Source organism: Portunus trituberculatus, chromosome 41 (assembly GCF_017591435.1).
Source record: "Portunus trituberculatus isolate SZX2019 chromosome 41, ASM1759143v1, whole genome shotgun sequence".
Classification (NCBI taxonomy): domain Eukaryota; kingdom Metazoa; phylum Arthropoda; class Malacostraca; order Decapoda; family Portunidae; genus Portunus; species Portunus trituberculatus.
The window spans coordinates 11,688,446-11,705,045 of NC_059295.1; the positions used below are offsets into that span (position 1 = coordinate 11,688,446).

Sequence of the window (16,600 nt, forward strand, 5' to 3'; positions counted from 1 at the left end):
AGAAATAGGGCAAATAGGATCCTGGGTTTTATAAATAGAAATGTTAGTTATAAAAGTAAGGAAGTGGTGTGTAGCTTATATAATTCCTATGTTAGGCCCCATTTAGAGTATTGCATACAGGCCTGGTCACCCCACTATAGGCAGGATATCAACATGTTAGAAGCAGTTCAAAGAAGAGCAACTAGGATGATACCAGCATTAAAGCGCCTGGAGTATAGAGATAGATTAAAGGAATTAAACATGTTTTCATTTGAGAGGAGATGTATAAGAGGGGATATGATAGAGTTATCTAAAATGTTCTCAGATACAAACTACATAGATGTGAGATCTTTCTTTACCTTAGAGGAGGGAAGTAGGACTAGAAATCATGGCAGGAAGATTAGAAAGCAAGGCTGCAGGTTAGATATAAGAAAATATTTCTTTAGTCATAGGGTGGTAGACTTCTGGAATGCATTGCCAGAGAGGGTTGTAAATAGCACTAGTTTGACAATGTTTAAAAACAGATTAGATAAGCACTTAAATTTATTAGATTTATAATTATGTATAGCACTGCATGATAGTTTTTATAAGAAATTTACTATAGTTAAACAAGACATGATCCCCATGTATGGGGTCCACAAATTGTAGAGGATTTCCCTGCAGGACTTAGCCCTGTTAATGGGCCAAATATTTAGAATTAGTATATAATGTATTGTGTACTTGTAAGTGTATCTTTAAGTACTGATGACGAGGTCGCTGTGCGACTGATACAGGATAACCTAAATGGGCCCTGGTGGCCCTTTGTTATCCTATTATTTATGTTATGTTAAAATGTTCTCAGATACAAACTACATAGATGTGAGATCTTTCTTTACCTTAGAGGAGGGAAGTAGGACTACAAATCATGGCAGGAAGATTAGAAAGCAAGGCTGCAGGTTAGATATAAGTAAATATTTCTTTAGTCATAGGGTGGTAAACTTCTGGAATGCCTTGCCAGAGAGGGTTGTAAATAGCACTAGTTTGACAATGTTTAAAAACAGATTAGATAAGCACTTAAATTTATTAGATTTATAATTATGTATAGTGCTGCATGATAGTTTTTATAAGAAATTTACTATAGTTAAACAAGACATGATCCCCTTGTATGGGGATCACAGATTGTAGAGGATTTCGCTGCAGGACTTAGCCCTGTTAATGGGCCAAATATTTAGAATTAGTATATAATATATTGTGTACTTGTAAGTGTATCTTTAAGTACTGATGACGAGGTCGCTATGCGACTGATACAGGATAACCTAGATGGGCCCTGGTGGCCATTTGTTATCCTATTATTTATGTTATGTTATGTTATGTTAGGAATGCCTACTGCCAGTCCTGTCACACAGGAATGCTAATTTACCAACTCATTGTGGATAGGGAGTGAGCTGCTGTCATCATCTCCACAATGATGTCAGTTTGGCAACAGAAGTACTGCTGCCAACTCTGCCACTTGAAGTAATACTAGTTTAGAAAGTGACTGGAGGGAGGGAGTAGATTGCTGCCAATGCTGTTGCCTGCAATGATGCTGGTTTAACAGGTGACCAAGGAGCAGGAGCATATTGCTGGTGCCACTGTTGCTCCTGTCATCTGCAGCAATGCTAGTTTAGCAACTGACTAGGGAAAGGGACTGAGCTGACACAACCCAAACCACCCACAGTGATGTAAGTTTAAGAGTACTTGTGTGCTTCACAACTGATTCTCTTCTGATCTGTAGCAATGAAGTTGCCCCAAGCCACACCATTAGAAAACCACTGTTTACAGGGATGAAGACTTAAATAACTTAGTAGGAGCAAATGAAGTGATGTCAGTAGTGAGCATTGATCAGCTGTGTGAGTAAACAATGGTTTGACATGGTTTTAAAATTATTGTTCCTAAACTGTACTGGTTTTAAAGCTTAATTTTAACTTAGGAGGTGCTTGTCCCAACCAGGTTAGGAGCATAGCTATTTTCTGCCATTACTTTTATTATAAATTGAATGACAATTTAATATGGACTATTAGCTCTAGTAGCAACCTGACTGTTCAAGATAATGACTATATTGATGACAGCAGGTGATATAATTCTAAAAATCCTTATTAGCTGTTATTCAAGGTAATTTTCTCAAGAAAATGACTCTTTACTCCTCACCTGGAATCTTGACAACTCCAGTAAGTGTGACATCATCTGTGTAGGGATGGGAACTCTCCTGGACCACAGGTTGTGGGACTGAGCGCATAGCTTCTGTGTCAGACGCTGCATCCTCCAATTCAGTAACACAGAGCTCAGTCAACATCCCAGCCACATTGGGATTTTCTTGGGAAAGACCTGATGACAAGACAAAATGAATTATAAAAACTTTTCAGAAGCATTGAAAAAAATGTTTTATCTGCTATTGATGTTTAAACAGCTATATTGGGACTGAGAATGGATTGGTTTCCAGGATTTTGCGAATTTCTGAATGATTTATTGGGACAGTTTGGATGAATCTAAGAAAAGCCTTGTACAATACTTACTATGTTTACCTCAACCACAAAAAGATACCTGATCACTGGCTAAAAAATAAAGAAAATACAACACAAAACACTAGCTATATCAAGTGTACACATTCTGAATCACTGATCACAGTATCAGTGACAACACTGATGGTTATGGTTATGCACCTGTACCTGTAGTGTTCTAAACTAATAATCATGATAATCAGCAGGTATAAATGCCATTCACCATCACAAGATTCAATGCTGAAGGAAACACCTCAAAATGCATGTGAAAATGTATATACTGATTTGTATAAAACATTAAAACAACATCTGCATTAGCTCTTGATTAAATAAAAGGTCTATTTTTGGGAAATGAGACTAAAAGATCCATTAGGTTGTGAGACTAAATTTTTAGGTTTTAACTCTATTGTCCCTAGTAATGCCACATTATTAACACTTCTACTGTGATATGGAACAATTCATAGTGCTAAAATTAATGTATAAAATCTTTATAAACATCTGCAAGAAAAAAAGATGAAAAGGCATATATTTTGCAATATCAAACTGGTAAATGTTTGAAGATGTCTGTAGAACGAGAAGAAATGTCCTTGAGTGGTTAGTGATTGAAATAAGATATACCAAATAATAGTGAATGGGTTCATTCATCTGCTCTTTCATTCAGGGTATATTTTTGTAAGTCCTGTTCCAGAATGGTTACCAGGTATGCTGTTAAATTTGCATTTTGGCTCCTCACTTTTCAAATCTGCAAATATCTAATTTCAGCAAGCACCCAAATATTACAAGGAGCCATGTCTGGAGAGTTTGGAATGTGACCAACAAAGGGACTCTGGTGCTGGATCTCGTGCAAATAATTGGCTGAGGTGTTGCCATGAAGCAGATGCCAGTTGTTTGCCTCTCTCAAATTTGGTATCTTGCATTGAATTATACTCTTTACAAATTGTGCACAATTTTTTTTACCAAGCATCAAATTTCTCAGACTTCTCTGTTTTTGTGATGCCTCACTCCCTCTGAAATCATCCCCAAAAGGAGAGATCTTAGCAGAAGAGACTTCATCTCTCCCTATACAAATATTTTCTCTTTGCATATTCAAGAGCTTGGCCTCTACTAATACCTCTTTCACGCAGACTCCACAATTCACAGCAATGGAAAAGTGGTTATATCAAATATATCACACACAATTTCTTTGCTCCTAGTCTCCCATTTTGTCAATCCATGCTTTTTTTTAGAAAATTCATTTTCACAGAATGCAAGCTTGAATGTTGTATGTTATTCACATCCAGATCCCTTATCTACATATATTGAAGAGAATGCTATTCCTTAAACATATCCTTAAAATATAAATAAATAAAATAAATAAACAAAGCACACACAAGATGAACATGTGACATGGATATAATAAGAAACACTCACCTGTCAGAACTTTGGTAATGGCAGGAGAAGCTCTTGGTCCTGCTCGGCCTGCCACAGCCAGCTTGAGGAGGTCCACTAGCACCCGGGCATCATCTTCACCCAACCGACGTGTGAATTCATCAAGGCCACTGAGACTACCATCATCAGGGCCATCCATAGCATCAGGCACCTGGGAACACATGAATATCCAAGTTAAGCAAACACAATGCATTTTATGTAGAAAATAAAAAAATTAATGAAAATAAAAATAAACATATAAATAAATAAAAATAATAAAAGTAAATAATTAATTCTAACCATAAACCAACTGAAGTTTGAAAATTCATATTCTAACTCCTAATCTCCCAATTCCTAAGACAATTCATCATAACACTTCACTTGAACCCATTCACAGTATCAAGCAGTAGCTGCTACCTGACCACTGCCTCTGATTCTCTAGGTAAGCAGATATACTGTACTTGATAGCTTATAAGGTGCATCTTAAAAAAAAAAAAAAAAAAAAAAAAAAAAAGGAACCTGTATCTTTATAAGACCAAGGTTCACCTTTGACCCACTGGCTAGTAGTAAGTCTGTGCAATAGTGGCCCTGGAATCAAACCCACAACATCTTCACACATGTAAACAAAGTGATGATCATTTCTCCGCCACAAAAATAATTCTTTTTTTTTTTTTTGCATGCCAACAATGTATAACAGATCATACTTACTGGCAATTCATGTAGAATAACACCAGTCAGGACGAAGTTAACTAAGAAAAAATGCTTACATTGCATATTCTATACCAAAACAAACTTGCAGTTAATTACACACTAAACCTGGCAACATGTGCAAGATTCAGCGTGTTCCTTGGTATGATGCCATTATTCCTTGAGGTAAGTCTATTTTCACACATCCTTATGCTTTGAAAAGAGCTAAAATAAATTCAAAGAGCATGTACTAAAATATTATAACTAAAATCACACGTGGAATGATGATAAAAAATATGATGCCCAAAATTCATTACTCCACTGAGTTGAGACAATGTCACTACCTATGTTATATTTGTTTGTCTCATAGCAGGATTAGTCCAAGGTCTAGTGTTTGTAGGTTCTAGTAAATATTAAGGTTTTAAAGGTACCTCTTGCACTAATAAGTATGTCATGGCTTGGCTGAAAGGAAAATCAGAATCTTACCACATCAGCTTTGGTGGTGAGAGTAGCTGCCAGGATGCTCATGGCAGAATGGGAAAGACGAGAAGCCCGTGAAGAGAGGGAGCCAGTAGAAGGTACTGAAGCAAGTTGTAGCACAACACTCTCTTCACTGTCAGGACTTGTCCCACAGCTCTGGGGAACCAATCTATTTATCAATATCAAAAAAACAAACTTCTAAGATTTGTCTAATATATATATATATATATATATATATATATATATATATATATATATATATATATATATATATATATATATATATATATATATATATACTTATGTATAACTTCACTGGTCTTTTTATACCAATTGTTGGTATATGAATACAACATAACTTTCTTTTGACTTCACTGGTATGATGAGATTGTTTGGTGACTAAAAGTACAGTACAAATTGGCTGAGAAATCACCATGAAAATTTAATAGCAATAAGAAATTGAAATTGATATGATTTTTTTTTCTAGGATGGACCATTTAGCTGTAAAATTCCTCAAATATTTTCACATGTTAATATATTATGAGTTACACAATCTGACAGTTTATGTTTGTTTTCAAAAAGAGAGTAAATTCAAAACTCTGAAGAACCCTGTACAACAAAACATGAAACTGTTACATAAAATTTGTGATAATATAGGAGGCTATGTATATGAAGTAAATAATGGCTGAGACACAAGGTTTACCAAAGCTGTAGGGACAGCAGCAGCATCAAGCACAGATGCTGGGGCTTCTCCACCCCCTTCAGCTATTTCTCCTCCATTGGGACTTGAAAGGGATGATGAGGAATCAGCAATGGCATCTGTTAAGGACTCTGGGGTAGGTAGCCCTCCCTCCTTAGATCCTGGACCACAGTCTATAAAATTACAGGGCTTTTTAGAAAACAAAATAAACTCTTGTAGGAGTTCAGCATAGCAAAGCAGCCAAAACAGAATGTAGAAATGTTTATCATAAAATCCAGAGAAGATATGATGAAACTTAAACACATTCAAAACAACACTTAATTTTACCTGTGTCTAATCTTACACTGTTCTTTTTTATAGTGTTTCATCAGTGCTTTCAGAGAATTTTGACATTTACGTGGACTATTCTTTGTCATCTGATGTTATAGTGCAAAGGTACATAATGATTTATGAATGGTTTGTCAATTTTTTTTTTTTTTTTTTGTACTTATCATAGAACCTTCTTGAATCAATGTACTATAACTCTTCTCAACTTTTAAAAGTTCAACTTTTTTCAAGTTCTACTTTCCTATACTGTCAAAAACAAGGCAATCTGCTTTCATATACTCAAATTTTTGTTTCTAATTTTTCACTGCTTACACTGATGACCCAATTTATGACTAGAAACTTTACATTACAGTTGCATTGGAGTGGACAGTAATGATTTTTTCATGGTAAAAATAGTAGGCCTGTCTTGTCACCAATGGAAGAAAATACTGCCAGAGACCTTAATTGTTAAGTAAAATCCCACACCACAGGTAATATACCAGATATCTCAGACACAGACAAAATACAGAAGCATGTAAGAAAATTTCAGTTAATCAATGAAAACTCTTATCTCTTTAAAAAAGAAAGGAAGTTTAGTCAAAACAATAATGAACACCACTATCAGCAGTCAACAAGAGTCTATAATACTTACTTTGGTAGTCCTCCTTAGCTTGAGGGAGAGCTGAGGCAGATGTGTCAAGAGCAGCAATGACACAATCTCGGGCATACATAACTTGTAAAGCATTAAGAATATGCTGTAATGCAGTCTGACGAGCTGCTGAAGACTCCAATGTGAGTACTACACGAGAGAGTGAGGGACTGGTGGGGGTCCCAGATCCACTGTTTGGTGAGGTTGGGCTTGTTCCACAATCCCCTCCAAGAGGCTCTGTCACTCCTGCAAATGAATCATAATATAATTTTTGAGACACTACATCCTACTCATATTCTTGATTGTCTTGGATATATGCTTAACATTCTTGACCTTTTCCTAATCTCTAATCCTTATGCTTCTTCTATCTTATCCAGTTGGCTACTCTAATCATATTTTCATAGCTGTACCTTGTCCTATCTCTCCAATCCCTCCTCAGGATACCCTAAAACAGAGGTGCCACTGGTATTTTGCCTCTACTAGTTGGTGGGACCTGAGAAGGTATCATCCTGATTTCTCTTGGAATAACTACTGGCTCTGTGTCGAAGACCCATCTCGATGTGCTGAGTGCATAACTGAGGTGATAGTGCATGGCATGGAGGCATACATTGCTTACCCTTTCTTTCGCTCCAAACCTTCCTAACTTTGGTTTAGCACAACATGCTCTAATGTTATATGTGATAAAGAGGTTGCCCAAAATATGTACTGAGTCTTGATCACCTGAATTTCATGCATTTTCTATTTCTGCCCAGAATCATGCCATCTGTTTTCCAATCTGCCAAAATCTCCTTCATTAATAGAAAAGGCTTACATCTTTCAAATTCTAACTTCCCTCATAACTTATGGCACCTAGCTATATGCATCTACAGTAACTTTGCTTCTTCATCTTTCCCTCCTCTATTTCAACCTGATTTCACCATTGCCATCTCATCTACTTTGACTTCTAAAACTAAAATTTTCACTCAAACTTTTGCTAAAACTTTATCTTGGGTGATTCAGGGCTTGTTCCTCCCTCTCCTCCATCCTCTGATGTTACCTATTAAAACCTTTCCCAATGACGTTTTCCATGCCCTCACTGGCCTAAACTCTCAGAAAGCTTATGGACCTGATGGGATCCCTTCTTTTGTTCTCTGAAACTTTGCCTCCATGCTTGTATCTTGCCTAGTAAAACATTTTCAACTCTGTTGAAAAGTTAATCAAGAAATTTATGATGAAACGACACATTTTTTCTCAAGGATATGGTAAATGTCTTCACTCATTCTTGTTGTGATAGTAATGAAAGCCATCATTGTTGTATAATTGTAAACCAACCTAGTGCATAGGCACCCAGAGGGTCCTTAGTGGTTGTGAACATTACAGGCTCAGTTGCAGCTGGTAGAGGAGGATCTGGAGCTGTCCAGGCTACGCTATGGGAAGAGCCACAAGCCACTCGAGCTACTTTAACTCCCTCAAGACCGCATACCAGTGCAGGTCTGCGGTTTACAATGGTGGTCCCATTACCCTGTTGTCCATGGTCATTATCGCCCCAAGCATACACCTGCAATGTTTAATTGAATTCAGCAGCATATAAGATTTACGACTAAAGAGCAAAGATTCCATTATAGAACTTCAAAAGCCTTTAACAGTATTATTTCTGAGTTCCTATTTCTTCAACTTGCAACAGGATCTATAATATTTTTTTTATGTTTTTTCTTCAAATAAAGTAACAGTAATTTCTTAATAATAAAAAATTTATTAAAAAAATCAGTCATCAGGATGGTTTTTTAGCACTTCAGCTCTTCAAATAATGAAAATGAAAATATTTCTTAAAAGTATGAATCAAGGTAGAAACATTTTTCAGAGATCTTTTTTTTTTTTGGTTTTGAATCATGTAGTAGTCTTACATTTTTAAAGTTGTCTGAATTTATTTACAGCACCAATTTATTTACAAAACTAAAGTAAGTACACTCTCTCTCTCTCTCTCTCTCAATGGTTTTACCCATATTACACATGCCAGATAATTCTTGAATTTAATAGATAAATGGTTTATAAACATTAATGAGAATAGGTCACTTTTTAGATGAAAGATGTGAAAAAGAGAGAGAGAGAGAGAGAGAGAGAGAGAGAGAGAGAGAGAGAGAGAGAGAGAGAGAGAGAGAGAGAGAGAGAGAGGACAGGAGGGGAGTGGGGATAGAAAAAGATGGGATTAAGAGAATGAAAAGAGAGGCTAGGATTTCTGTTACGGTTTAATTTAAAGATGTTACTAATTTTCAGCTTATGATATTTTCATATACACACTTTCTACCTTTCAATACATTTTTATTTCAGTACATAATTTCTCTGAACCAAGGCTGAGCTATTAATGTCAAATGCTCTTTTGTGCTTAACCTTAATTTGATTTTCTGTTACATGTGCCAAATTTTGTGAAAATTACTTTGAGTCATACATGATGATAAGTTTCAGTGCTTTTTGCTTTCCATATTCTTTACATTTGTCATCTTACCTGGCCAGTGTCTGTGACAGCCAAGCAGTGCAAGGCACCTACAGCTACATGAATAACCCTCTTGCCTCGGAGGCCTTCGACTAAGGTGGGCCGTCTCACGTGCTGGTCAGTGCCATGTCCCAGCCGAAAGTAGTCTCCTTTGCCCCATGTCCACACCTACCAGTTACAATCATGAAATAAATCAAACACATGAGCACATGAAGATAACATGAGAATGAATGGATGAGGTATTTCAGATATTCTTAAGTACAAGGCAGAGTGCCAGTAAATTCAAATAGAAAAATAGTTCTCAGTATCAAGTTGCACATCATATTGTGCAATATGTATCTTATATGTATTTGTACCATAATCAATATTGCCTACACAATATCATGCGATAGATTTATGAAACACTCAATAATGTAAATGAAATTTATAGTGTTTTCATTCCTCAAAGCAAATTCTGATCTTTTCACATGTTGAATGCTATGCTGTGCGATGATAATATGGTTGTCTCTACTTACTTCAGATTATCATATACAAGAAAATAAGTACTTTGTGCTAATTTTATCATAACTCAACAGAATAATACTGAGTGACTTTAATAAATGCAAATATGAAGTAAGAATTGGGTGTAGGAATAGAAAGTGTGGTATTGATGAAATAAGAAAGAAAAGAGGAAAAGAAAATGTACCTTCATTAAGTTCCCAACAGTATGAAAAGGAATTGAGATACATAAATGTTAAGGATTAAGGACAATGTATGCAGTGAGAAGAGTAGGAAAAATTAGGTTTGTGTGCATTTGTGTTTATGCATCTGTAAATATAAGAAATTAATAATTTTTGGAATCATGTAAATGAATCAGAAAAATTGGGAAAGGAGACAATGTTAGCTGGATATGTAAATGGAAAAATTGGAAGTAGAGAGACTGCAGGTGTAAGAAAAAAAATGTGCAATAGATGAAATGAATAAGAGGAGTATCTGATGGACTTGTATGTGAAAAAAAAGTGTTCCTGGCAAGCATCTTTTCAAAAAATTAAATTCTCAATAGACACACATAAAAGAGGAGGTATGAGAGGTGAACATAAGAGCCTGGTTGACTATGTACCCATGGATGAGAGATTGAGGAAGGATGTAATGGATGCCAAAACACACACAGATAGAATGTAACATGTACATACCTGGCCACTTTTGGTGAGAGTCAGAGAGAACTGGGCACCACACTCAATCTGGCACACCCCTAGGCCATTAAGACGTTCAATATTCTGAGGTAGTGCACAGCCTTCTGAGCCTCCTCTCCCCAACTTCCCAAAGTCTCCATCACCCCAAGAGTAAACCATCCCCTCAGATGTCAAGGCCAGCGTCTGAGCGTCTCGACTGCCACATGCTACCTGTTAAGAAAAGTTTCACTGTTGAAAAATAACTTAAAGAAGGATCTCATCAAGAAACTCCTTTAAGTTTAGATTAGTATCATCAAACTGTTCACCTTGATTTATCACCAAAGTATGCCACCTAATTTTCCTCATGGTGAAAAAAATTATTGGTTTGATGCTGGTAATATTGAAAGCATTCATCCTAGCTGAGAAATTCTTGTTGCTGAATTAAACATAGGATATGTCTGCTATCATTGTGTTGTGCTTACATCTGTTTTCCTATTTCCTCAATTGTCCTCTTTTGATGTGGTGGCTACTGCCCTGTTGAACAGTAAAACACCTACTTTGTTGGAGATACACTACAACCTTCATGAATCAGCATTTTGTAAGACAGCAAGACAACAAAATATTAACACATTCCCTGCGATTGCCAGCGTGGCGCTCTCTCCAACACTACAAAACAAATAAATTGTTGTTACGTCAGTGCTGGTCAAGCCAGTGAAGCGAGAAGAGGAGGGTGTTGTGTGGGAGAACACCCAAATGAACTGGCAACCTCAAAGTGTTTGCCCACTGGTGGGTCATATCACATACCATGAAAAATGTATGACTTCTCTGCGATACGATCCACCGGTGGGCATACTTTATTTAGTGATATTCAGGGCATTTCTATACTGTACAATATTTTCTTTCCTAAATTTCTCTATATATTCTTGTCTCTTTGTTTTCCATATTTAGAAAATGAATGTTACATGATTTTATGGCCAACTTAATTCGACAAAAGAGAGAGAGAAGATAAAAATAAGATAATAAAGATGATATCAGGAAAATTATGAAATTATGAAAAGATCAATAGAGAAAATCATTGTAGCTTATTATCAAGGAAAGTCCCATTGTGATTTATTTGTTATAGAAAAGTTTTATGTTCCTCTGAAGGAAAAATGCAAGATCATATAGTTTTCTTACATGTTTCAGGAAAAAGAAAAAAAAAAAAATTTCAGTTAATTTTTTAAACAGATATTTTTTTCATTCATTAGGTTTTGTTTCTTCACTATGTTTATTTATATATTTAATTCAAAAGGATCACCAATGGCAGCTTTTTTTACAATTTGTCCAAATAATATCAGGAAAAATATAAAAGAAGATTCAGAAGAACATAAAACTTTTCTATAACAAATAATCTAAACAAATATATCACAATTGGACTTTCCTTGATAAGCTTCAATAATTTTCTTTATTGATCTTTTCATAAATTCATAATTTTCTTGATATCTTATCATCTTATTTTATCTTCTCCCTCTCCTTTCTGTTGAACTAAGTTGGCCATAAAATTGTGTAACATTCATTTTCTAAATATGGAAAATAAAGAGAGAAAAATATATAGAGAAATTTAGGAAAGGATAAATATAGTACGTATAGAGACACACTGAATATCGCCAAATAAAGTATCACAGAGAAGTCATAGATTTTTCATGGTATGCGATGCGACCCACCGGTGGGCAAACACTTTGAGGTTGTCAATTCATTTGGGTGTCCTCCTAGACAACACTGCTCTTCTCATTTCGCTGGCTTGACCAGCACTGACGTGATGACAATTTATTTGTATTGCAGTGCAGGAGAGATCGTCATGCTGGCAATTGCAGGGAACGTGTTAATAGTGAGATTAAAATGTGATGTATGTGAAAACTGTTGTATGGCCCACGGGTGGGTTGCATTGCAACAGTGGATAGTAACTGATGACACGGAATGTGTTAAAAATGTCCAGAAGTAATTTCTGTAAATATTTTTTAGTCAGCAATTAGTATGGTGCTGACTAAACCGAATCAATCCAGAGCAAATTTGGTATGATTTGAACAGTCATTCTGTGGGAGAGGCTCAGCAGAAAGATGTGGGTTGGGCTACTATGAAAAATTTATCAATTAATTTGCATCTTGTTTGAGCTGATGAGGTAAAAATTCGGTTCGTTACAGAACATCAACTAAATTCTGATAACAAAACTAACAAAAAGCTAATCTAGTTGCAAAAAAAATACTACTTTTTATGGCTTTTCATCACAAGTATCTGAACTTCAACCAGAACCTGAACCAGAACAAAACGCCTTTCTTAGTGTAATATTCTCAGCTTAAGGTGAAAGGGGAGATTCTAAATGGGAGAAGAGGATGAAGCAAGTCCTAATTCTGTCTCTGTTATGCCAACTTATGAGTTTTATTGTATGTGGCACCTAGATATTGACCATGTGACTGAATGATTTTATAATTAATTTTCTTCTGATTTAGGTCTTGGACTTGTGTTTGCCTTAACTGTCGTGAGAAACAAAAAAATTATAAATAACTTCTTTGTTGAAAGTGAGAAAACTAATGTATTCATAGCAGTACAGTGTTCCCTTGCTATTTCGCATTTTTTTTATACATACTCGTAGATACGTTCCACAGATTTTTCGCTATATCACGGGGTCTGTGGCGTCATTTGCAAAATACAGGCAACCCCCGTTTAACGAAGGTTCACACAACGAAATTTCGCTACAATGAAGGTTTCGTTTTACTACCATCTGCTCATTTAAAAAACACCAAACTAGCTTTAACAAAGTTTTATCCAGGTAATTTTTTCCAAATTTGAAAGCCCCACCATATCATGCAAGCTGACAGGCTTTTGAATACACCAGGAGCTGCTGGTACTAAGGACTGCCTCAGGAGAAATCCTGAGACACCTGTAGAATAAAGATCAAGATCAAGCCTCTCGTGGACAACACAGGCACTGCCGATACAAAGGCCTGACTCAGAAGAAATTCTGTGTCACCTGTAGCATCAAGATCAAGATCAAGATCATGTTCACCACTCACTCCCCAGTTAAAACATAACAGCGTCACCAACAGCTCATCTTCCCTAGTTCAACTTACCACCAAATCGCCCTGCAATGTGGCCTAACGTTCCTAAGAAGACCAGGAAGTATCTTATTCTCGAAGTGAAGCTGGGTATTATTCACAGACAAGAGAGAGGCCAGAAAACTAATAACACTGCTTGCCACCATCTTAATAGAGTCAGCAGACTCTATTAAGAAGGCTGGTGAGACCACATCTTCCTTGAAAGCTAAAAGAACCACCTGAACTCGTGACTCTACAATGGATAAAATGGAAAGCCTTGTGGAAATGTGGTACATAAGTTTTATATGCGGTACCATGATGCGCACTTTGTTTACATTCCATAGGTTGCCAGTTAGTGTATTTCCCGTTTCACTCTCCCTCCCTTCATAAAGTTAAGATCATCAACATTATAAAATTATGTACATACATACATTAATGTACATTATAATGACTTAAATTAAACTATCTAAACGTTTAATTTCATAATTTTTACTTTCATTAAACCTTTTACTGTACTATGATGCACTCTCAATGGAAGTTCAAATCAGGGATTAAACTTGTTATAATCGGTTTGCTTAACAAAGTTTCGCTTAACGAAGTGTTTTTAGGAATGTTAAGTGGGGGTTGCCTGTACTGTACGTACAGTAATTCGGTAAGTTGGTGTGTAATAACGACGACAATGTACGTTTAGCACTGTACATATATTGTTCGTATACATAAAGTTTTCCCCGCCACTTCACGGTTCGCTATAAAAATGAAAAAATACAGCCATATTGCGGGAAAACACATTTCATGTTGATGTGTGAGAGGTTTCCAAGCATGCCAAACAAAGAGATGAGTTGACTTAGAGGCTTTGTACATACCCACGGGCACTCATACAAGGCGTATAATTGCTTCCCGGCGCGAGATCGACCAATGAGAGCACAAGTGGATTTATCCCATGAGCTGATTGGCTGCACATCATCACAGCCTCACCCAACATCTTTCCTTGTTGTACCCTAGGCCCATAGAATAGAAGGTCAACCTACGTGCAGCTCTAAGGGGAAAAATGCTGGGGCTAGTGATGTCAGCGGGTTCACCAACAGAGGAGCTTCTTGCATGGAAACATCACGCTCTCCCTCTGCCCGCTGAGCAAATCATACTTACCTGGCACAGGAGACAAATTTTGTGAAGGCTTCTCTGCATCCTATTACCTCCCCACACCCTCTATCTACCTGCCAGGTCTGTCTGTCTGTCTCTCTCTCTCTCTCTCTCTCTCTCTCTCTCTCTCTCTCTCTCTCTCTCTCTCTCTTTCTCTCTTTCTCAATTGTCAGAGCACTCTCTTTCTTTCTCTTTGACCACTGTATCATTATCATATTTAATGATATCAATACTCTTGCTATTATAAATTATTATTATTATTATTATTATTATTATTACTATTATAAAATTTTTGCTCTTATCATTATTGATATTAATATAGTGTTGCTTTTTCGTTATTATTTTCATTATTATTATTTCATTTTTACGTTACATATATAACTCAGGCAATTTATATCTACAAAAGTAACTGAATTAGGACCTCTCAGTTAGAGATGTACCGATACCAAAATTTTGGCCGATTCCGATACCGATACTGATACCACCTAATTTGGCTGATACCAATACTACTACTGATTCCAATACTATTACTTATAGTGAATACTGCACTGGAAACCAGGATGAGTTGGTGGACGGCGAGCATTATCAGATGGGAGGCTTTGTTTTGGAGGATGCTGTAAGTCCTTCTGAGAATGTTTGTGAAATAGGAGCAATTCTAGAAGCTTTTTGAAGCCATTTGCAAAGGTAATTTACTCAGTAATTGGAATGAATATCTTCTCAGTCTTCTGATTCTTGTCAGTTATTTTAAATTCTTACTTCTTACTCCTCTAGCGACCATTTGGTCTTGTGCATTTTCATTATTAATTCTATTGACCATATTTTGGCGATCAAAATATTTTTAAAATTATTAAAATTGTAAAAAAGACACAAAATATTAGCAAAAGAAACTCATTTTGTTGTGTATGTTTCTCTTTAATTGAATCTGACATCCTTTGATATTAATTCATTACACATTAGAAGACCAATTCAGAAAAATGAGCTTTCACCTAATCTTTTCAATTAAATAGAAAAAAGTTTAGTTTATTCTAAATTTCTAGTGTATTGCTATGATCTTAATAATCAATATGCAACAAATTATACACATTGCACATAATTACAAATCGGAATTGTTACTTTCTTAGTTATGGAATTTCTACATCCTTAGGTTAACACAAGTAACTCAAAAATTAAACTTGCATTAAAATTAATATATATATATATATATATATATATATATATATATATATATATATATATATATATATATATATATATATATATAATTCAAGCTTCCACCTATTCCAGTATGATATCTTGGAAAAGGCTACCACTACCAATGTTAATTATAAATCAAATAAGAATATGCTGTTATTTACAATAATGCAAAGTGCCTAAATATATATATATATATATATATATATATATATATATATATATATATATATATATATATATATATATATATATATATATATAATCATTTTGTTGGATTCTCAATATCTGAAGTTTGACATTCTTAGTTAAAAAACATAAGCTTTTCACTTGTGTGAACTTTGTATGGGTGGAGGAGCAGCGTCTGACTGAGAGACAGTGAGTATGCGTGGTGACTCATGACCGACTGTGTGACAGGATGCCGGAGTTCAGCCTATACACGTTTCATACACGTCCAATTTAGAGGTTGTGGCTTATTACTACAGAAAACAGTATTCTATGACATACAGTAATCACCACAGAAACTTAATACTCCGTATTATATTAATTTGGTATTATCAATATCTTATATTGAATATATCACTAAGTAGTAAATTCCTTTTAGGTATCGGAAGTATCGCCATAAAATAAGCCGATACCGATACCCAAAAAATGGGCCGATACAGCCGATTTCGATACTGATTCCGATGCATCAGTACATCTCTACTCTCAATAACTAGACACCAGAAATTTACTTCTCAATAACTAGGCATAAAACTTTTACTAATGTAATAGACTTAAGGTGCAAAATTACCAGCAAAAAAAAATAATAATGGTTTTCATTTATCACGTACTACATACTACATATTAATAAC

The 16,600-nt window shown here is 35.6% G+C and overlaps 1 protein-coding gene across 4 annotated transcripts in view; it reads right to left on the bottom strand.

The window, feature by feature from the left end:
• LOC123516504 (E3 ubiquitin-protein ligase HERC2-like) overlaps positions 1-16,600 on the bottom strand; it is a 456,561-nt gene that overhangs the window by 112,864 nt on the left and 327,097 nt on the right. For all 4 annotated transcript variants that reach the window (XM_045275907.1, XM_045275905.1, XM_045275904.1 and 1 more), the window contains 8 exons: positions 10,367-10,576; positions 9,207-9,362; positions 8,036-8,261; positions 6,728-6,970; positions 5,773-5,942; positions 5,076-5,225; positions 3,906-4,074; positions 2,146-2,322 (listed from right to left, as the gene is read on the bottom strand). In XM_045275907.1, coding sequence (XP_045131842.1) covers positions 2,146-2,322; positions 3,906-4,074; positions 5,076-5,225; positions 5,773-5,942; positions 6,728-6,970; positions 8,036-8,261; positions 9,207-9,362; positions 10,367-10,576 — 1,501 coding nt within the window. The remainder of the gene's footprint in view (positions 1-2,145; positions 2,323-3,905; positions 4,075-5,075; positions 5,226-5,772; positions 5,943-6,727; positions 6,971-8,035; positions 8,262-9,206; positions 9,363-10,366; positions 10,577-16,600) is intronic.